The sequence below is a fragment of the Tachypleus tridentatus genome, chromosome 6 (genome assembly GCF_004210375.1).
Source record: "Tachypleus tridentatus isolate NWPU-2018 chromosome 6, ASM421037v1, whole genome shotgun sequence".
Lineage (NCBI taxonomy): Eukaryota > Metazoa > Arthropoda > Merostomata > Xiphosura > Limulidae > Tachypleus > Tachypleus tridentatus.
The window spans coordinates 97,146,363-97,169,873 of record NC_134830.1 but is presented as its reverse complement, the minus strand read 5'-3'; the positions used below and the strand labels follow the sequence as shown (position 1 = coordinate 97,169,873).

The 23,511-nt window shown below is 32.0% G+C and overlaps 1 protein-coding gene across 5 annotated transcripts in view; it reads left to right on the top strand.

The window, feature by feature from the left end:
• Nucleotides 1–11,819: 11,819 nt before the first annotated feature.
• The window catches only part of dia (diaphanous related formin 1), a 60,898-nt gene continuing 49,206 nt past the window's right edge, over nt 11,820–23,511 (top strand). Inside the window, exons 1-5 of one of the 5 annotated variants that reach the window (XM_076506435.1) lie at nt 11,820–11,948; nt 16,838–16,938; nt 17,830–18,000; nt 22,034–22,135; nt 22,746–22,879. In XM_076506435.1, coding sequence (XP_076362550.1) covers nt 16,900–16,938; nt 17,830–18,000; nt 22,034–22,135; nt 22,746–22,879 — 446 coding nt within the window. In that variant the 5' untranslated portion in view covers nt 11,820–11,948; nt 16,838–16,899. Of the gene's footprint in view, nt 12,349–13,405; nt 13,530–16,837; nt 16,939–17,829; nt 18,001–19,914; nt 20,053–22,033; nt 22,136–22,745; nt 22,880–23,511 lie in introns of those variants that run through there. The other 4 variants (XM_076506436.1, XM_076506437.1, XM_076506438.1 and 1 more) reach the window with 4 other exon arrangements.

The following is a 23,511-nucleotide window of genomic DNA, read 5'->3' as shown; positions in this document are numbered from 1 at the left end:
ACAACCAGCTCAGATTTAGGGAACTCTAGCACAGCTAGATCTTGTGTAGTTCTCTGCAAATATTTGAAACCACCACCGATCCTGATGTAGTTCTTTCCTAATCGGTTATTTTAAAATAGCCTTCCTTATCAGCGAAGAGCACAACAGTCAATATTTTGTTGATTTTATTTTCAGGCAGTTCTATTCTGTCATTTCAAGTGACCTAATGATCACTCAGCACAGGCATTAAGAGACTCTGAATAATTTCACAATGTTTATTTATACCTTTTTGAATTTATGCAACAATGCATATAAATTTTCTAAAATGAAACTTCTACATAGTATCTTGATTATTTAGGACATTTGGCAGGCATAAATACATTCTCAAGACAAGCCAAATTGATGAGATTTTAAAAGTAAAGTAAGCTCCAGATAATTGCTACATAGTAAATTCTGTAAATTACACTGATTGTACTCGATGCGTGATCTTCTTAAATACCTCCATAAATATTAAAGTATTCGAAGAGACAAATGTCCAAGGAAGCTGAAATGGACGGCAACCGCCTATTCTAAAAGTATAAATATAGAGGTCGAGGTTTCGAACATCGTCCTCTACACCTGTGTTTTTTTAACAGGCAGTTGCCGTCCATTCCATTTCACACACCATGAACAACACTATGTAACATAAGTTTTGTTCTTGGATAGCAAGTTTTATTTTGTAATTGTTTATGTTGTAAAAGTACAGAAAATGGCCATTATTTCCTTCAAACTTTGCTTTTGTGACCTGGATAATGAAATTTAGAAAGTAACCTATTTTCTATGTAAAAACGGACAAATTTGCACATTTTCATTTGCATAAGGTCTGAATAAAATAACATATGGATCAAGATTTACATGTATTTATACTAAAGTTATACAAAAATGAGCAAAAATGTTTAGAAGAGAGTAGTTTCTCGAGATGACTGCTTTCTCTCTGGCGGAGTGGATACAGGGAGCTCAGGGCAATGTGGCACTGGGGCGATGGATGATGGAAGGTCTGGATACATGATAGCAGATGCATTCTTGCCAGCCCAACGTTTGGAAGGGTCCACCATGCAGAAGTAGTAATTGCTTGAGTGGTCAGTGGGTTCACGCCAAATTCTTGGAATAGCGAACTTCATGGCTCTCTTTTCCCCTCTGTACCATCCTGCAAAAGAACAAAATAAAATTGTTATTATGAAGAATAAATGTATTTCATCCACAACTAAAGTGTAAGAGGTTCATGCAAAATATTTATATGTGAATTTTTTTTCTAAACTACTGGAAATTTAAAAAAATAAATATATTAAAAATATTTAAATTTTGAAAGGTCTAAAATTTGTATAATATAAAATCTTACTATTCAAGCAAGCAAATTTGTCCATCTTACCTTCTAGAGATTTTTTGAAGTGCTCGCACGTAAAATGAGGTGCCTAGGGCTTGTGTTCATTCCCGACAGGCATGCCGAAATATGCCTTGTAGGCTTCACACATTTTAGCAGATGCTGTCACAGAGTACTTTTTCGCTCTTGTCTTGATAAATTGGCTACATACATAGCAGAATGCGTCTGGAAAATACTTTCAGCTTCTTGATGCCATCTCTGATAAAATGAGATAGGTCTATGTGCTCACTTAGGTAGCTGGAACTAAACTGAAGTGGTGAGTGGTGAGCCCCTGCATATATATTGCTATGAAAAGCTCTAAAAAATTCTAAAAGGATCTTGAAACTTTTCGTAAGTTCTACAGCATTCTTGAAAGTTCTTAAATATTCTTGTAAGTTCGAGAAAATCCTCTATCAGCTACTCAGCACTGAATCACCCGAAATGTTCTAGAAAATGGGTAAATCTGAAAATGTCATTATCCAGGTCACAAAAGCAAAGTTTGGAGAGAAAAATAGGTCTTTTCTATTTAGTTTAGGCATAAGCAATTGAGAAATAACACTTTCTGCCCAGGAAAAAGAAAAAGTAAAAATTCTGTTACATAGTGTAATCTACCTAAACAAATTATCACAGACAAATGTTATTTGCCTCTTCACCTCGGCATCATAAGTAACTGTTTGAATTGAGATGTGATATCGTTCTTCATTTCTCCTCCTTCAGAAAAGGTGTATATGAACACGTTTTGGTTTATCCAAATACGAGATGGAACTGAAACAAAAAGTAATAGTTATTTGTATAAATAACGTGTATATAATAAAGCAGTTACGTGTTACTACAGACGCAAGCTAGCATGCCACGTGCCACACGTTTATCAGCTATATACATATATGGCTTACAACAATCCTTCATCATCACGTCATCATGGTTAGATCTGTAGTTAGTTGAAGATCAGGACATTTGAAAAATGATGGGTTCTCAAAATGTACTAAATGCCACTCTAGAAGAACACCACGGAATGAAAAATAACTTCTATACCCAGAAATCCGTTATGATGAGTCTTCCCATATCTTTTAGTGTTGTTAACTAGATAATAAACAGGAATTTGAACTTTAAAAAGGATAACAATTCAAAGTTCACAAACTTCAAACTATTATACCTTAAAATCAATGGCTTCTTAATTAAAAAAAAAAAAGATGGTAGAAGAAACTGGAACCACGAAATTCCTCTCAAGTACACGCGTGTCAAGTCCTTGATATGATGCGATTGAATTTTTGTGTCTTAGTTTTGTGAAAAGTAGTACCGAAAAAGTTTCTTTACCCCAGTAGCACAGCAATATCTTCGGATCTACAACGCCAAAAACCTAGTTTTCATACTTGAGCAGAGCACAAATATCCCATTGTGCAGATTTGTGCTTAATTCCAAGTAAACAAATATTGAAAATCGACATCCACCTTCAGATAATAGTCGGTATGATTACACATTAACAAATACCCATTCATATCCAAGTTACAAGTGATTAAGTTCAAACACCCTATTTTTTTCATAACTAAAATTAAGAATAAAGGTTATATATACATATACAATACAATATATACACTGCTGGCCAAAATCTTAAGGCCAATGAACATAAAGAAAAAATATACATTTTGCGTTGTTAGACTCAACCACTTATTTGAGTTGAGCTTCGAAAGATGAAAATAGAAAAAGGGAAAATAAAAATAAAAACCTTTTTTAACATTTAATAGCGAAAATGTGGACAGTATGAAATTAGCCTAAATACTAGCTGTTGAAAAGTTTAAGACCGTTCTGAAACGAAGAGTTAATCGGTAAACACGTAACAAAATCTAGCCATTTGTGTTCAAGCATTAGCGTTGTCAACATCTCCCACTGACATCTCCTGTGTTACATCGGGTAAAAACATGGCAAAGGCTAAAAAATTGACAGAGTTTGAACGTGGCAGAATTATCGAGCTGCAAAAACAAGGTCTCTCTCAACGTGCCATTGCTGGTAAGATTGGGCGTAGTAAAACTGCTGTTGCAAATTTCTTAAAAGACCCTGAGAAATACGCAATGAGAATTTCAAGTGGTCGGCCCAAGAAAATTTCGCCGGCGTTAAGCAGGAGGATTCGACGGGTTGTTCGACAAGACACCAGCCAATCGTCGAACCAGATTAAGGCCCTTACGGACGCAGAATGCGGCTGAAGAACAATGAAACGGCATCTACGAAAGAAAGGCTTTAAAAACCGTAAACGTCTGCAAAGACCACACCTCCTTCCACACCACGAAACAGCTCGGTTAAACTTTGCTGAGAAGTATCACACATGAGACGTAAAAAAGTGGAAGAAGGTTTTGTTCTCTGATGAGAAAAAATTTAACCTAGATGGTCCGGATGGCTTCCAACGTTACTGGCACGAAAAGGATATCCCACCAGAGACATTTTTTACACGACACAGTGAGGGAGGTTCCCTCATGATCTGGGGTGCTTTCTTCTTCCATGGGACAATGTAGCTTCAGGTTATACAGGAGCGTCAAACAGCAGCTGGCTACATTGGCATGTTGGTGAGAGTATCGTTATTGACTGAAGGCCCTCGCATGTGTAGAAATGACTGGATCTTTCAGCAGGACAAAGCTGCAATCCATAATATCCGCAGGACAAAGGAATTTTTCGTGGCGAATTAGGTGATTCTTTTGGACCATCCAGCGTGTTCGTCCGAATTGAACCCCATTGAATATGTTTGGGAGTGGATGGCAAGGGAAGTCTATAAAAATGGACGTCAATTCCAAACATTGCATGATCTTCGTGAAGCCATTTTCACCATTTAGAATAACATTCCAGCCAGCCTTCTGCAAACGCTTATATCGACCATGTCAAAGCGAATGTTTGAAGTTATTCGCAATGACAGCCGTGCAACTCACTACTGAGACCTCTTGTTGGGCATTTCCTACCCTGTTTAGGACTTCTTTTTGGTATGGGCTTAAACTTTTGACCAGCTAGCATTTAGGCTAATTTCACTGTGTTCACATTTTCCCTATTAAATGCTAAAAAGGTTTTTCCCCCTTTTCTTATTTTCATCTTTCGAAGCTCTACTCAAATAAGTGGTTGAGTCTAACAACGCAAAATGTATATTTTTTCTTTATGTTCATTGGCCTTAAGATTTTGGCCAGCTGTGTACGTCTATAATATTAATGTAGTTTTGATGTAAGTGAAACAGAACTATAGAAACTTTCAATTGTTATTTTTATGCATAACACTTTCAAATAATTTTACTAATATGTCATTCTCATCGGTTGAAATGTACTTTATTTTTGGACAGTTTTTACAATTATCTTGTAATTTGTACATTTTATACCATTGTTAATGAAATATTTAGTGCTTTAACGTTCATGTCATTTAAATATTTCTAATGACCTGCTTCGTTTTATTCATATATTTTGGTCATTTTCTACGGTAAGAAGGTACTCCATCTATCAAAGGTCTTCCTGTTCGTAGAATTGAAATTAAGGCACCTAATTTATAAAATTTGTTATTCTTGTACATTACAGTACTACTGTATAAGCAATAACTCAAACCTTTAGAAAACAATTCATTCTAACTACATTCAACAAAATCAGGAAATCTAAGCAAATGCAATTTTCTCTCTCTATGTTCAAAGCTCCTATTGTACTCACTGATAAGACAATTGCAGCATGCCACGGAATTACACTATATAAAAACTATTCTGTATAGGAATCAGTGCACCATAGCTGTACACAAACATTTAAGTTTTACCTCTGTTAGTGGTATGGGATAAAGAAAGCACGTTAAACATACAAATATTAGGGAGGGGGTGTGAATAACAACTATATGTAAACATTTTTAAAGTAGGGTTTATAATTCTACAAATATAGTTTTGTGAGGGTGAAGGTTGAGAGTTTAATTAATAGAAATGTCAGGATGGTTTCATTTCTGCTTTAAGAAACTTAAGGGCAACTGCCTTCTTTTCACAACTGGCTATAGACAATAAAAGACAGTCAAAGTTGAGACGTTGTAGGTATAAACACTCAGTTTCCTGCTCTTATTTAGTTTCCATGATGGCTAACAAGTGTAACATCAGCGTTTGGATTTTGTCTGATAGAAGGAATATCTTTTTATGCCAACATAAATCATATGCAGTGAAGTAAACAGTATTGAACTATTCAAAGTGACAGAGTCCGTATGCATAGAGTTATTAGAGGAGCTCGTGTCCCTAGTTGCCCTTTATGCACGTCCCTGAAGTAGCCAGCAGATACTCTTAAATTAATGTATTCTTAAACAGACTCTAGGAAGAAGTGCATATTTTCAAAGAAATTCTATCTAAGCAAACACAATACGAATGAAGACTAAATAAAACAAAGTAATAAAAATGTAACATGCAGTCTTGGCCAAAATGTTTGCGTATTTTGTAACAAGTAGGGTCGTTATTATTAAGATGCAATACAAATACACTTAGCAGAGCCAAATCGAGAAATGCATGTTGTATTAGACATCTATAGATGTAAATTGTATAATGAAACAGGTCCTTTGAACATCATAAACGATTTGTTAGAACAGAAAACAATTTTATCAGGCACGTAAAGAAAGATGTGTAATTCAGCATTTTACCAATCACAACAAAACCTTACGAACATTTAAATAATGACAAAATATCGCATAAAATTAGTATAAATAGCGTCTTTAGCTTTATATAAGTTCATATTAAACATTCGGTACTTGGTTGGCTCTCCTGGAACTATAATAGCCTTCACAAATTGACGTGGCATGCTGTTGATGATGTAATGCATCGTGATTTCATTTCAATTTGTTACTAGAATGTGCCGTAACTCACGTAACTGATTTACTATTAAATATTTATTTTAATATTGATGTTTGTTTCAGTTAAATATATATGCAGAAATATATGTAACTTGTACTGTTAAATGTTTATTGAGAAATTTCCACCTATTCACTAAATTTGTAGAAGATTCTCGAGTGCAAGAATCAGTAATATATATTTTACGAAAGCACTAATGTATTGCCAGTATTGTCTGAGCTGAAATTCTAAAATCTCTCCTTTCTAGCTTATAAAATAAACCATCGCGACAAGTACATATTGTTGGTTTGCTACAGCTGAAGTACTATAAATCTCAGAAGCTATAACTGTGATAACCGCTTATTAATCAGGGAAGTTTATAGATTTCAAACACTGCAAACCGTTTAACTTCAGCGGGTTAACATTAGACATTGGTATTTTTATGAAGAAATTAAGTCATTTCAGCGGTGAAAAAACTCACGTGTTATCAGCGAAGAACCAGTTAATTCCCTTTTAATGATCTGGTAAGCAATTTTCCGGCTCACTTCTGCTCAACATTTCTGAGTGGGATTACAATCTGGTGACTTTGCTGGACATGGCAATCTTATAACATCCTCCTTGTCGAGATAATTATGTACGATAAGCGCACTTTAGGTAGTGACATTGTCATTATGGAAGACAAAGCTATTGTCAAACCTTATCCTAGAATATGCCAGAAATGCCACCTATGATACCTGTTGGACGTGCCGTTGAATTCTACCTGAAAGATATGAATAGTAGTGTTTCTACCATGATGAATAGCTGTCCAAACATGTACGGCACCACTTTTCACGCATTCCTTGTGAAAAAGAAAATCTTCCTTCGTCTGTCCTCCAGGCAAACGACAAACACGAATCTTACAATCAGATTTTACAAGCCGAAAACAGGACTCATCTGAAAATATGACATGTCGCCAGTGTCCTAACTATAAGTTGACGTGTGTCTTGCCCGGGTAACACGATGACGGTAGCAAATTATGGTTAATGTTAGTTTGCAGATAGCGCTTCTTGTAAAATAGCCTCATGTTAGTTACTATTCTTCTGGATACCCTAGAATAAATGTGTTGTTCATTTCATTTCCGTTATAAGGTGGGATAAACGTCTTTCGACCTTGAAGTGTTAATCTGATCAAAACAGTAGTTTTGCGATGTCTACCAGTAGATTTTCCTGAGACAACTTTTCCTATAGTCCAAAGACGTTTCATGATTCTGAATACAGAGCACTGAGGGTACACTACTTTTCTGACAAAATCCGTTTGCTTCATAACATTTAGAGGCACTCGTACAATTTGACGCCCTGTAGCTTCTGGCACGTGACAAGGTATATCTCTACACCAAATATCCAACAAAAATTATCTCAACAAAATGCGGATCTGTTTTATATCAAAAGCACATCCTTTTACAAAAAACAGGTGTGTATTTGTGTGTGTTGATGAACAAATGCTCAAAACAACTTTTTCATACCAGAATAACAACTTGTACACATGTTTTTCCAATCATACACTACCTTTTCTGTTATTACTTAGGCATTTACTCAATAACTACTCCATGCATGTAGACAATAACATCAATATAGCACAGAGTACAAGCATTTTGGACGAAACTGTATAGGAGATTAATTAATTCAGTAATTAAACATTAAAACTAGATAGAAGTAGTCATGTTTCGAATATAGATATGTTCCGCTGATTGTTTTTATTGTGTGATATATTTTTCATGTACTTATATTTTTAAAATGTAACTGGTAACCCTTAAAAGTTGGTACAAAGCTAAAGATTATTTTTTAACAAGGCAGAAAAAAAGTGTGAACTATATCCAACTTATGGCAACTCAAATATTATACTATTTGCCAAAATATGAAATTAAAGAATAAGTTGAACAATCGCTAAGTTTTTTTTTGTATTTTTATATCAAGAAGAATGACGTTTCGAACTAGCACTCTTTATCACATAGCACAGCTTAGAGGCCTGGCATGGCCAGGTGGATTAAGGCGTTCGACTCGTAATCTGAGGGTCGAGGGTTCGAATCCCCGTTACACCACACATGCTCGCCCTGTCAGCCATGAGGGCGTTATAAAAGTGACGGTCAATCCCACTGTTCGTTGGTAAAACGGTAGCCCAAGAGTTGGCTGTGGGTGGTGATGACTAGCTGCATTTCTTCTCGTCTTACACTGCTAAATTAGGGACGGCTAGCGCAGATAGCCCTCGTGTAGCTTTGCGCGAACTTCAAAAACAAACAAACAAAACACGGCTTAGAACGAAGCCGCAAGCGCAGAATTAAAAGAAATAGCGTGCGGAATGTTGGAATGTTGAGCGTGAAATTTCTTTACAAAATTACATCTTTTACATAAATATTACAAATAATGGAAAATAAACATATTGCAATTAAAATTTAAACAAAGAATAGAAAAATTAAGATTTATAGGAAAGAAAAGCGTTCATTTAAACCAGTTGATTATAGTGATTTTATATTCATCTACTTTCCGGTCGTACTCTTTTGTTAATGTCTGTCGGAATGCTAATATGTCCAAGAATCGAAAAATCTTCAGCTGTATAGTTATTGGTGGTGTAATGTTTGCCTATAAGTGTATCCTTTTAATGAAGTTTAATATGATTTAAATGTTCTCGTGTTCGATCACACGCAAATGATACCACTCATTCCATCACTTTAATTAATAACACACATTTAACTGGAGAGGAACACTATATCTTCATCATAGATATAAAATCATTGTACATATATATCCCACTTAATGAGAGTTTATTTGCATTTAAAAAATTTTTTAGAAAAAAAGACCCACACTATGCTCTCCAACACATACACACTTCTACGTTTAACCGAACTTGTACTCACACTTAGTGCCTTTACTTTTAGCGGTAACTACAGTAGAACCTTGATCAATGGACAACTCGAAATAGTAAGCACCATGCCATTAAGGGCAGACATTTTCAATCTCTTTCCTTTTACTACTAGTTATGACCAAAATAAATCTTGCAGTAACGAACATTTCGATATTCCTGATAAAGAACAGTATTTTTAGTTTCGTTCTTTACATGGGCACTGGATAAAGTGGGCAATTGTCTTTGTTTTGTTGTTGTTGTTGTTGTTTTTTGCCAGAATTATAACCCATTTTGGATTATGTAAGTACAGCATATTTCGTGCAAAGAAAAAAGAATATTTGTGAAAGAATGACAGGTTAATATAAAGACAACTGGTTGTACTCTGCCATTGGCATTCCTTTCTCTCACTTCTATTGAGCAGGCAGACAAATACTACTCTTATTTTCCTCCTCATCAAAACACGTGATAAAGTCAGACACTGAACTATACAGATTTAGTATCAGACATTCATATGACTGTATGAAGTATCCAAGAAAGTGGTTTGTACCTTTCTTGGAACTATTCTTAAATGTTAGAGTATAAATTTTCTCTGCTTTACACACAAAGGAAGGGGATCCCATTTACTGCAAAGTCTCAAACAACCTAAAACTGAGACATACAAAACGCCTGATTTACAATGTTATAGGATTACTCAGAGCCTTTACATTTGGACAAGTGTTAGGTCGCTGCTCCGTGGAATCAGAATGATGAGTTGCCATGATAAAATAGTCCATGGACTCTACACGATCCAAGGTTTCTTTTTCACTATAGCCATATTCCCAGCACTCCTCTTGCCATAGCATTTACCGACCAAACCACCTCAAACCGACTCTGGTCAGTGCCACCAAAAGCTAGCCAAAAGTGACTGAAGGCGGTGCTGGGGAATGAAGATCACCAACTTGAACTTTATTACCAGTAGGTGAGATAGTGGGCAACAACTGGTAACGTTAGTTACTCGTGATGCAATTGTGAACTTGTTCATGACTTATCGTTATACTGGGAGCACATTTCCTATCTGTGGTAAGCTTACAACTGCCAGGAATTTATTAATCAAGTTATCTCAGCTCCAACTCGGATTCATGTCACTCAAGACTATCCAAAAGAGACTTGAATTGTTACTGATGGTCAATGTCTGGCAGATCAAGCTGTTTTGCCAGCAGGAGAAACAGTGGGCATCAGCTAATAAATATAGTGATCCACGAGACAGTTGTAAACTTCTGTATGATAGAAGATGTGTTACTTATGTGAAAGTGGGTCAAAGAAAAACCTGGGGCCGTGCAGAACCTATGAATGAATCTTTCGTATTTACTCATCATTCTGCCATATCCACAAAACGTAGATAAAAAGGCTAAGAAGATTTCTCCTCCAACATTTAAAGTTACACCCAATAAATATTTGGACCACTTTCTTAAATTATGCTGCCTAACATTGGGTCAGTTTGTCCGTCATTATAATAACTTGCCTTGTTTCCAACAGTTTCTACTTGTGTAAACTGTGCTATACTTGTATAATCAAAAATGTTTCTTAGATTTTATCAAATAATACCATATATTTGAGTTGTCTTTAGTTAAAGTTAATTCCCTACCATATCAAAATATTTCATAGGGCCTGGTGCTTCAGTTTAAGTGGCAATTGTAACATGTTATCCCCAGCTGAGATTTCAGTATATCGCAGGTTAACCTATAGCTGGGTAAATTGAAATAATTTAGACAAGATGCTTGGCTAACTGACACAACATTATGAAGAGAGCCAGCCTCGAACTAGAAACCATCTAACCATAAGTCCAAAGTGCAAAGCCAATACGCCACTCTCACTCATTTGAGCTGTCTTGCATTTAAAATATTTCCAGATGTTTTCCTGTTCTATTGTTGTTATTCATTTTTATATCTATGTTCTTACATTTTAATGTTATGAGTTAAATGTATTTGTACATCTGTTATGAGCATTCTTGTACAGTAAAATGTCTGTACATGAAAAATGTATCACATAGTAAAAAGTTGTTTTGAATTAAGCACAAAGCTACACAATAGGCTATCTGTGCTCTGCCCAACACGAGTATCGAAACCCGGTTTTCAGCAGTGTAAGTCTGCAGACATACCGCTATGCCGCTGTGAGGGAAGCATTTTAAAAAGATCAGCAGAACATTTAAAATAAAAAATTAATTACTCTTTTTTTCTAGTTATAATGTTCAACAACTAATATTCTGTACTCTTCTTATTACTTTTATCTATTTTATTTTATCCTTATTCGTATTGTTTTGCCTACCTAGTTCGAAACACGAGAAAACTAACTTATACAGATAAGATGCCGTAATTTCATTTTTTTACGAACGGAAAGACCTTTGACAAGCTTGTAAATATAACAAAGGTATGTAGATAAAACATAATTGACCTTGAGAAATAACTAAAGTCCTAAGCTTTAAGACCCACTGTAGGACAGCGACATGCTACGAACTTACAACGCTAAAATCCGGGGTTCGATCACTGTCGGTGGACACAGCAGATAGCCCAATGGGAATTTGCCCTAAGCACAAATAACAAAATGATATATCATCAACAGTCTCTAAAATATAATAATGTTGATAAATGTACAAAAAAAATGTAAGTACGATACAAGTGATAAGAATTACATTAACAAAGGTATTCAGAAGAAATATGTAAACTAAGAGATAATAAGTACGAGTATTTCATATTATAGTTTGCCAAAACAAATTTACATTAATGATCATTCAGTATACATTTCTGTTGAGTGAACTTATTGTTTATATTTGATTTTAGTTAAAATAAATAGAGGGTGCTTGCACTTAGCCAGTTGTACATTGGATATGGGTGGAGCGATTAATATTTTACGGTAAGCTAAGTGTTGTGTACTAAAGTTTTGAGGATGTAACATAAATATTTGAAACGATTATAAATTAGTTGTTATGTATGTATTCAGTATAATTTTAAATTAGTTTAGAAAGCTCTGTATAGTTGTTGCCTGTTACGATAAAATTAATATTTTATTTGGTGAAAAGGTTAGATCCTAATATATGTTGTTTTGCTGGGTTTTTTGTTGTTTTTTTTAATCAGGTTATTGTACAATAAATAGCTTGTAGTCGCACCCTCGGAATTAGGCTTAACATCCTAACAAGCAAAAGTACTGTATTATTATAATTGTACAAGTACTCAAATATCACTAGCCACTTTCCTAGAGTGGACCACCGTAAAGTTTTGGGAATTTCATATTGTGCTTATCAAGTAAGTGATAAGTAAGTTAAGTTTTGGCTCTCATATTTTTATATCAATTCAAATTACTCATACTTGTCAATTCCGTAAATAATATAATGCTTAGTACTTTATTAATAATTATTAATAGTAATAATATTATGTATTGGCGTTGATTGCTCTGTAATTTTAAAGTTAAAATCTCTCTTAATTCTAACTAAAGCATAAAATATTAAAAGTCGCTAAGAAAATGTAAAATAGTATTTATTTAATAAGAAGAGGAAGATGTCCAGTACATTTCCTAAGTTATGGATATTTCGTACAAGTAATTGGATGTAAAATAGAAATTATTCTAAAATCTGTGTATTAAGATTCTGAAGTTAAATGATCTATTGAGACTTCATATCCATAGGTATGCTTCAAACCTACAGGTTATAGGAATAACAGACAACCTGAAACCCAGATCTAATGTCATGATGTAGAACTGATATACTTATATTTTTAATGCATACATTTGTTTAACTTCGTTACTTCTTCATCAACAGTAATTTTTTATAAAAATGGTCCTTCAGTGAACTTTGTAATTGAACCTTAATTCCAATATCAGTATTATTAATGTGATTTAGTTGGTATATGATGGCAACGACAGAAGAGAATATAGATGTGGGTGTTAAAACTTATTTAAAACATAAAATGTGTTCATAATATTTTACATTTCTATCCAAATATCCATTCATAATTGCTTATTTTAAAATATGGATAGATGCCAGTTGTTTATTTATTTTTGCAGTATATTCATTGCCATTTTTGCTTGCTCTATTATTCAATCAATCAAACCTTAACTTGTCACATTTTAGTTGAATTAATTTCATTCAAAAGTTAATGGCTGCTTAGCTGTTATATCTTGCATAATGTAACATCTAGTATTTGAGGTGGAATAAACCACAAATAACAAAGAAAAATTAAATAAATATATGCCACTTATACCTTTCTTGCTAAAAAAGAATAGTACTTGGTTATCACATACAACTTGTGATGAAAACCAATGGATTCATAAATCCATTATTCACCACAAAAATTTTCTATGAATGTATTTAATCACAGTTACTTTCAGCGTAATTTTACAATATGTGTTGAGTAACTGCTGCATTGTCACTTTGCTGATTGATATGGACTAAGAACCAATATAATTTACCCTTGAATGGACTCGGCCGTCATTGATTTGGTGAGTGCTATAACTTCACTTTGGAAATGCATAGTTAGTATATGTTAGTAGTCAAAATAAGTTACAATGAGATTTGCTGATACATGGTATATGCACAAGATTACTGTTGATTTGTTCAGTGGTTACTTTTTTCGTAATAGGTTTCAACACTTTAACAGATAATCTTGACACTTTTGCATTTTTATTTTTTACAAAACAGCCACAACATCTGTAAATAACAATTTTAATGTTTATCAAATTTCATTATTATAAATCTACTGAAGGCTGAAGTTGTTTAAAGGTGGCACTTACATACAAAAAATATAGTTGTAAAAATTCTTCAACTTAAGCAAAATTGTTCACGTAGACTTGCATACAATTCTAAAAACATTAACACTAAGGATGTGATGATAGAAGTGTTTTTTTCAGTATACCCTCAGGCAGTTTCATTAACAAGTAAAACAACTTCATAGTTAACAGTTGTATTTTGGTCATTACTTGTAGACAAAACTGTCCTTTTACAGACCTCTGTCATCATTTCTGTATATAGGTTTTTCAGATGAATAGAACTTAGGAATATTCAGGTACTAAGCCTTTTTTTTTGGCAAATTTTAATATAAATGGTTTGATTGCATAAAATCAATACTTTTGGGACTTTTTGTGCAGAATAGTTTTTGTAATGTGTGTATGTGTGTGCATGCATGTGTTTATTATATAATTACATACCAACAAATACATGATTGCACCAGCAAAGTTGTAAGAAGGCAGAGTGAGATCACCCCACTTATAGAAAACTATAAATGATATTTTAAAGTGAAATTGTATCCAAAGCAAACCTGCCAGTTTACACAGATCTGTTGAATGTTAGACTGTACAACTGTTAGACTGGAGGAAGTAGGGGTTCCAGCAAGTTTATAACATCAGTTATTATATAACTAGAATTATAATATGTATAAATAAAACTAATTTCCAGAGTTATATTGGTTACTTCTTTATATATGCAGTTTTAATAGACAAAAGAAGGTAGAAACCTGTATCACTAACTGTTTCAATGATGCAAGAGGGGTATATATTTCCTAATTTGTTATGTATTAGTATCTCATAATTAAGCAAAAGTGGAGGCTGGATGATGTTCTTTAATAGAAATCAATTGTGGGTATATATCAATGTATTAGAAATTGAAGGTGGTTGATGATATCGGATTTGTTATATTTTTCACGGGGTAAGTATCATATCCATAACTGGCTATAGATGATGTGTGGGCTCTAGAATGTTTGAGGGTTCTTATTATCGAGATTCTAACCTCTTACTGAATCTTTAACATGTTTTCTAGTTTTGCATATGTTGTTTTGATTATATCTGATAGATGGAACAACTTCAGTAATGGTGGGTGCAATGGCCACACAATTTAAAGTGACACATACCATATATACTTTTGTATAAATGTTAGTATTGTGCAGTTTAGCTTGTGCAATTATAATGAACTATAAATCCTTCACACATTAGAATTGTATGAGCATATATGTGTATGTGTGTGTATATATATGCACACGCACACACAGGGTATCTATAATGTCTAGAGATAGAGCAATTAAACAAAAAAGTGGATTGGGACTATAATTGTTCAGTGTATCCTCCTGGTGTGGCAATACATTTTTGAAGGTGTTTCCAACAGTTTACATGAATATGTATCAAAAAAGCAACATTATCATCCAATACAACAAACTCTATGTATGCATTCAGTAATATGCTCTGTATTCCTCATTTTCTTATTATAAACTTCATATTTTATGTAAGTCCAGAAAAATAAATTCATAGTGCTGAGTTCTGGAGATCTTGATGAGTTTTGTTAAAGTGATCCGTTATCCTTCATTAAGACTTTTCTTCTCATAAACAAAACAGTATCAACTCTGCTTTTTCTTGTTTCTTCAATGCCACTTTTACCTTTTTAGATTTGTACCTATAGGGAAAAAAAAATTAGGTCTCCATACTTTATGGGCACTCTTTACATTATGCCATAATTGCCACTTTTTATTTGTGGTCACTTTTGGGCACACTGATACTTAAAGGACAAATGTACACTAACATATGAAGTATGCATGTAATGTTTTATCAGGTGTTTTAATGCCATCACGTTACTTGAACTCAAAAGTAACCCTTTCCCATTTTCCTTATAAAGTTTTCCAATTTGCACTCTTAGGAGTTGAAAGATTCATTAAAGCATTGACTTTGTTACACTTAAGCCCTTCTGTAAAGGCTTTCTAAATCTCTTAATTTGTTTTTAATCTAAATGCAACTTTTGTTTGCCAATTTATAAACAGCTATATTGTCAACGATTTAAATAACATTATATCCAGTTTTTCATATTTCTATTGGGGTTTTTAAATTGTTTATCTGTTTCTACTACACTCAGCTTTGGTCATGAAATTAATTATAAAAAAAAGTTTTAACTAAATATATTTTCTTTGTTTTCCAATATTATCTTTTGATACACATAATAGAAACCTAAATATCTACAAGCAGTAGAGAAGAGAAAATGCAGTGAGCCCTCCTTTTATGTAAAAGTTTTTATACTATAATCACCTCATTATTAAAAGCAACACTTGTTATTCAATTTTGTAAATTGTTGTATTTTCAAAGATGGCATTTTAAGTAGAAACTGTTTTGAATTTTAACATTTCTATATTGCTTTACTAATGTCTGTGGGTGAAAACTGTGATGCAGCTATACGTTAATACTCGAGTTTTAGAAAAATCACATTTTTGAAATATTCAGTTGTGTATATATTACCCACACTTTCAGAATTTTTATATTTGTGGATGCTTAAATGATTTATAAATGTATGAATAATTTGAAATTTCTGAGTTCACTCACAGATTGCCTTGTTGGATTGAATGGTCTTTTGTTATGCTTATGTTATGTGCATATAAGTAACTTAATTACTGCTATGTTTTTTTTACTTTATCTCTGTTATTCATGAATATAACGCTTGGAACAATTATTGAATTTTATTGTGTGAATTAATCCTAACCCTTATCGTGACTTTTCAACTTAATCTAGTTTGCACCTTAACAGTTTTTATTCACACAATTTGATAAGTTTAGTGATGTACATAAACTGCTCAGTAGTATTTCTCTTTAATTTCATACAACTATCAGTGTTTTTAGAAATAATTTATATAATTAAGTACGTGAATATATAATTTATGTGAAAGTATTTTGATTTTGAATAAAAAACGAGCATCACCAATACTTTTTCCTTGTCTGTGTTGTTAAATCTGTGAATGCAAATGCCAGAATACATGCATTATTATTGATCTTTATTTGTAGTTGTTCCTGACTTTTAGAAGATGATTTGGTACTTAAGGTATTGCTTTTGCTAAAAACTCAACATGGCAAATCGTGAAAGAGACAAGAAGGGGGGAAATTTTGTGAGTGTATTTCAATTTAGATAGATGCCCTTTAATGACAATTTTGTTCTACTTTACTGTATTATTCATCATATTTGTTGATATTTCTTCTAAATTAAGATAAAATATGGTTATTTCTTGCCATATCTGATGCATCAAAATTATAAAAAGTTTTATAATTTCTTTGTACTTTTCAATTAAAATAGTAAAAACGTGTTATAAAACATTTAACATTTTAAAAGAAATAATGTGTAATTCACTTTCACTTCAAATTAGACCATTAGTGCAGATAACTCTCGTAGCTTTGTGTGAAATTCATGAAGAAATTTTTCTAAACTTTTAATGATATTTTGGTGTATTTAGAACTGTAAAAAGAATAACTTTATACATTTACAATTCCTAAAATTAGTATGTATAACTATGCTCTCTTGAATTCTCAAGTAAAAACTTCTTTGTTTTACTAAATATTTTTCAGGTACAGTATATGAAGAGGTTGAAGCTTTTGGCCAGATGCATTATATTTTTAACTTGTTTTGCACTTTCCTTATTATTATTATTAATTTTTCCTTATTAAATGTCACTCTAAAATTTAAGAACAGGAAAATCTTTAAAATATAAGCTAAACTTTTCTTATTTGTTTAGATTTGGGAAATGTACGAAGGTTACGTTCCAAATTTATATGTTTTTAGTAATTGTTATGGACTTGTTTCAGCAAATCAGTGCTACGTAATTATAAATAGATTATTACATCATAACTGTAATGAAAATGTAACTACAAAAATAAACTGTTTGATTATTTATTTATGCTATTTTTTCTGAAACAAATATTTTCATCTTCAGAAGCTCTTGAAGGTAACTTCTAAACAGTTTAAGTGTTCACTTCACTAATACATACTTGCTCTGTCATCCTAGAGAGATATGTTTGGAGGTTTGGGAAAGTCAAAAAAAGAAAGGGGAAAATATCCTCAATCTGTTACTCCTCGACCCCAGTCTGAAGATTTTAGTGATCATTTGGATGCTGCTGAGCACATGTTGGTCACATTAACAGACGAAGAGATAAATAATGAATTTGAAAAGATGTTGGTAAGTGTAGTAAACCATGTAGGTATGATATGTTAAATCATCATTTCTTAAGAGTTTCAGTATCCATTCTCCTAAAACACCATAGCTGCTAAATACTTTTTTGTACTTTATCCTCATGCATTGATAGTATGGTGTGATACATTTGTCAAGGTGTCTATATTTAACAATGCATTTAGAATTCTTTACATTAGATGGTGCAGTTATGTCTTACTCCTTCATTTTATTTTAGGTGCACTGATGGTATCTTTGATATCTGAAAACACAACCATGAACTGTTTTTAAGCTTTTATAATTTCATAAAGTATCAACAAAGTATGAATTTCACTCTTGTAATATATACTTCTATTTTACTATTGAACTCCCTCTATAACAGTAAAAAAAACACGTACAAAATTATAACCTTCATGGTGCACTACATGTAAGAAAGGAGCTTTATACTTATAAAGGCTATTAGAAAGTGGCTGTAGGCTCCCTGCCATTAAGAAAAAAAACTCGCATCAACAACATGACAATAACTATCTTAGTTTTCATACAAACAACCATGATAACTACACAAACTGGCTCCACTTCAGTCCTGAAACCTAAGGTTGTCACCTCCACCAGATAAGGCCTGGCATGGCCGAGCGCGTAAGGCGTGCGACTCGTAATCCGAGGGTCGCAGGTTCGCACCCTCGTCGAGCTAAACATGCTTGCCCTCCCAGCCGTGGGGGCGTTATAATGTGACGGTCAATCCCACTATTCGTTGGTACAAGAGTAGCCCAAGAGTTGGCGGTGGGTGGTGATGACCAGCTGCCTTCCCTCTAGTCTTACACTGCTAAATTAGAGATGGCTAGCACAGATAGCCCTCGAGTAGCTTTGTGTGAAATTCCAAAACATACAAAAAACAAACAAAATCCACCAGATAAACAACTTTTTCTGGAAAACATTTTACCAATTCAAATACCATACAAAATCTAATTTTTTGGGCCAGAAGTTTGAAAAAAAAAACAATTTTTAACTTATTCTTTTATCAATATTAATTTATTAGCTGTACAAATTAAACCTTTCTCTTTTTTTTTAACTTAAGATATTTCCCACATTATAAAATATATTGCTTTGCTTTTTTTGTATCAGATGTTAAAACTTCAGGAAATTTTACATTTATGTTTTAACAGTATAGCTCCCTTCATCTAGTTCTAATTTTCGTACAACATGCTTCCCAGTCGATAAATTTAGAAACTGTTCTGATTCCACAAATAACTTCTTGTTTAACACCTCCATTGTTTTTCTTTATTCAAAAGTATCTGTTTTATCTGCAAAACTGATCATTTGTACTATGAATCTTTCAAAGAAAGAAGTTTAATTATAAGCATAAAATTCAATCACAAATGTTTCAAAGATTATTATTTTAATAGGAGTTTTGTACTGCAGTCAACATCATGTTTCTAATAATAACGAAATAAAAATAAAGCTGCTATGATGAGTGATTTTTATATATATATTACAAGCCAAATAGTCTTTCATTCCAATCTTGTGTGGGAAATAATGGGTTTATATTTTTAAACAAATACCTTCTAACAGGTAAAATTCATTACATTCTTTGCATGTTATTGCCAAATGATGCTAGTTACCTGAAAGTAAAGCTGGAGATTTATTGGAATTTGATATGATTTATTAATCTATTATATTCAACTGACTGGTTATTTACACAAGGGTTGAATAAGTAGAATGACCAAAAATATTAGTAATCTTGAATGCCAATTTCATTTGTTTGATTGTTTTTATGACTTATGACACTAATTGAGCTTAACAACTTTGAAATATTAAAAAATAATAAGAAATTATAATGGCAATATTTTGATTATTTGGATTGGTCTGTTAGTTGGTTATTTTTTTGGCATTAAGCAGTTTAATCAATTTCTATTAACAGTTTATTTTATGTGACACTAATCAAGTTGTTGCCATCTTTACACAAAAAACACTACTTCAATGAAAACTGGAACTAACAATGTGGGCTGTGTACATAGACTCAAAGTGGGATGATTATACATTAATATCTGGACACTTTTGCTTGTAAGTATGTTAATCACCTATGTCTACTAGTGGGACTTCTAATGAATATTGTAATTTTCATTCACAAAAGATAAACCCGTGTTACTTACTTGGCAAAATTGTTTTGAAAAAAGTGTTTGGTGATAACTAACTGAAGATATACTTTGGATTTATTCAAGCAGTTTATTTATATCATCTGTTTTGTTGAACATTAATTACATGAATTTGTATTTGAGATAGTTGTACATGTAGAGAAACCTGTAATATCTGATAAACCTTATGCCTTTTATTGTTTACATTTTACTTTCTGAAAAGAAAAAATCAGTAAGGTTTCTTCTAAATTAAGATAGAGAATGGCTATTTTTGGCCAAAACTGATGCATTTGTTAATTTTTTTTTGAAACATGGTTGAATGAATAATAGAGGTGTAATTTCAGTGAGTGGTAATTACAAAAACTATTTTGATGATAATTAGTAAATCATGACTTTCAATAACATAACACTTCCTTGAACCTTGTAAGTTTGTCACACTACTTTATAACAGTGTTGACACAGTTAATTTTGTTATGCACAAATAATAATGAAATATTCACTTTGCATGTACAGTCACATTGAAGAAATGGTTTCTGTGACATATTTAAACATATTTGTGACATTGTGATAAGATACAGCTTAAACATTTTGTAAATTATTATAATTTTATTGTATTATTCAATAAATATTCTACATTTATAATTGAGAAAGAAATTAACATAACCACATACAAAATTTATCATTTCAATCTTTTTATTTTGTTTTAAATTATAATGAAAAAGACAATGCTACTTACAAAAATCCAAAATTATTGTGCTTGAGATTGTAATGCAAAAATATCTGTTTGTTATATTAATTATATTATTTTAATATTAAGTATTGCTGGTTAGAAAACACTAAACAAAAGAACATTTAATTGTTGTATCAGGATGAATGAATTTCTTGAATGTTAACATTTTTTAGCTTTGAGTAATATAATAAAATATCAATATCTAGTACTGTTTGAATGTCAGATCAAAAATTATACATGTCATACATATACACAAATTATGTTTTAATATAACTATACAAATGTATAATCTTTTGGTGTGGCATTAGTGCACTATAATACCCATATTGTAATATAAACCACAACATACAATTTGAAAAGTTGAAATTTCTCTTTACAATCTCTTTTTCCAGTTTTCCCACTTTTCTACACTTATTGGTGAACACATTTGAGGTTTATTTTGTGTTTGCTTAGGTATTTTTTTTAAGATTTATATTTACACATTTAATTCCTTATAAATACAAGCACATTCATATAAGTGTTTTCTTCATTTTTTTTTTTGCCATCAAAAGTTTCTGTTGATAAACCGGTAAGATTTATTATTCATTCATTTACTTTGTTATAAGAGACTATAAATTTATATAAATCTTCAGGTTCACTTCAGAAAGTAAAAATTTTAATTGTTTAGGTATACAAATATAAAATAAAGCATTTGGAAGCCAGTGGACTTGATTATTTTTATATTGAGTAATCTAACATACCACTGAACTTCACTGTTATTTATTTCCAGTCCCCTAGTGGGACAGCAGTAAGTTGTGCATTTTCTTATACCAAACCAAACTATTTGCAGTGTTCACCAAGAGGAATCAAACACAGCAGATTGCCTGATGTGGCTTTGCTTTAAGAAAACACACACTTATTTTCATAATGCAATAAAAAAAATTTTAAATCAGAAAGTTTGTCTTCAGCAGCATGAATTACTGAATAAATGTATGAATATTTGTTATAGTAGTAGATATTATTGGAAAGGTTTGGCATAATGCATATATGGTGTATGGAAGTTTTAGAATGGTAAGTTTGTTGTTTTCAAGATTAGAAGTAATACAAGTTAATTTCTGCTCTATTAATTCAATGTTACATTTATGTTAATCACCTGTTTGTATAGCTACTATCTTAAACTTGTCTGGCATTTTCTTCAAAGGATGACATGAACCTTTCAGAAGAGAAGAAAGAACCTCTTCGTAGTCGACCAATGATGTTAAAAAAAGAAATGCTTTCCATGCATCTAAAGGGAAATCCTCCTGTAAGTGAAATATTATAAAAATGGAACCTTTGTATCATTTTTAGGACTTTTAATACTGTAATATCATAGATTCACGTGTGCATGTACTTTATTTAGTTACTCTTTTTTTTTTCTCTTACTCCAAAGGTTTTTTTAACCATTATAAATATTTTTGGTGTCTTTCTTGTACATGATCTTTTCCATTCTTTCACATTTAAGCATCCAAATCATGATTGGAAAAACCATTAAATTGTTTTATGATTCATAGAACATAATGAAGGATTATTTTAGGTGACTGTGATGTTAAGTGTGTGAATTTTGGAAAAATTGCAAAGTGATACAGTAATGCAAGTTACCTTCCCTTTAAAACATTTTTGTAAAATGAACAACTTATCCTTTCTCACTATACAACTTATATTTGAGTTACATAAGAATGCATATTTTTAAGTGCTGTTCTAAACTGTAAAACCACTTTATGTATTTTTTGTCATTAAAGTTGTCTCTTAAATGGTATTCAGTTGTGAAGTATACAAAACTATAAAAACTATGAAAAACAAGTTGATTTAAATTCATACCAAATTCGTATAAAAAAATGTTTAAGAAATGTATTCTGTAAACAATTTTTTAACAGAAAGGTAGCAATAGAAGCCAGTTTGATAGTCCAGAAAATTATGTGAGGTTTCTGAGTAACCCTGAGATGAGTTTAGACAAACTTCTCCGTGGCATTGAATCATTGAGAATAGCCCTGACTAATAACCCTATCAGGTAATACTCTGTTGAATAAAGAAACTATTATTAAGGTACAACTTTAGAAATCTAATAATAATAAAGTAGTCATAATTTTCTATTTCTACACATTTAAAATTTGTATGCTTTCTTATTAAGAACTGCTGATCAAAAGTAAGCCAACATGTATTAACTTAAATAATTTAAAGTCATTACAAATTAGTAGTGATAGTATGGTGTAACAAACTGATTGGAAACATACTTGTTTATGCCAAGTAAAAATACTTTTCTTGAATGTTATAATTGGAATAACTTCAGCAGAATTTTCTAATTATTTTATATTTATTAAGTCCTTTGTCACTTTCATATTGATATTGGAAGAATGCACATTGAAGGATATAATTAATGGGAATAGCTACAAAACTAAACTTTTATGCTAAAATCTCTGGAAATTACATCTATGGTAAATTTTATATTGCATGTATAACTTATTGGAATTTTAAAATTTTGTCATTTTAGAGTTAAAACTTGTAATTCCCACTCTAAGTTTTAATGTACAGTTTTTCTTTCTTTGAATAAACAATCATAGATCTCATGATTACTAAGACATTTAGATAAATGAATATAAATTTCATTCTAATTGTACACAAATAACATCAAAAATTAGGTGA